General features: G+C 41.8%; 1 protein-coding gene across 1 annotated transcript in view; it reads left to right on the plus strand.

The window, feature by feature from the left end:
- PHALS_06609 (hypothetical protein F444_20559) overlaps positions 1 to 536 on the plus strand; it is a gene marked incomplete at both ends in the record, with an annotated part of 2,625 nt that extends 2,089 nt beyond the window's left edge. The window contains one exon of the mRNA XM_024719928.1: positions 7 to 536. Within this exon, the coding sequence (XP_024585178.1) occupies positions 7 to 536 (530 nt within the window). The remainder of the gene's footprint in view (positions 1 to 6) is intronic.
- Positions 537 to 603: the final 67 nt, after the last annotated feature.

Here is a 603-nt window from a genome sequence, read left to right on the forward strand (position 1 = left end):
ATGAAGGGGCTCTTAGTCATTATTTGCGCGGTGAAGCCCCTAACACTTTACCCACACCGTCCATCGACCCAAATGCACCTGACGTAGCTGTTAATCCATTAAATCCGTCAAATGACGGAGTTCCTGGCAGTCATCCAACAGGCGGCGTTGGAGCAACCCTTGCTCATGATTCAACCCATGCTATTGTCAAAGACACACAAGAGCTTAAGTCTGCAGACACACATAAGCTTCCGTCATTCGAATTAACTGCAGATCAGTTAAAGTTTCTTGAACAATATGTTACAGTGGTTCTCTTTGCTAAAGAACAGAAGAAGTTGCCGGCGTTTGCTCAATTATTAGCCGAGCTTGAAACTTTTGAAGGGGAGAAAAAAGCGATGCTTTTAGCCCGTGCTCAAAAGATGAATGATCATTTTTTAGCAAATCAAGAAAGAAAAAGTAAGATCACGGTCTCGTTTCCTTATACTTTGTTCAAATTGCTTGACGAGAAAAATGTCTTCCATGAAATAGTGCTTGACGATGCCAAATTGAAAGTGTAGGCCTCATATCTACTTGAACATGCTCATGGCGTCAAGTGACGCAACATAACGTGGTATTGTTTATTTT

This window comes from Plasmopara halstedii (assembly GCF_900000015.1).
Source record: "Plasmopara halstedii genome assembly, contig: Scaffold_3060, whole genome shotgun sequence".
In the NCBI taxonomy this organism is placed as follows: domain Eukaryota; phylum Oomycota; class Peronosporomycetes; order Peronosporales; family Peronosporaceae; genus Plasmopara; species Plasmopara halstedii.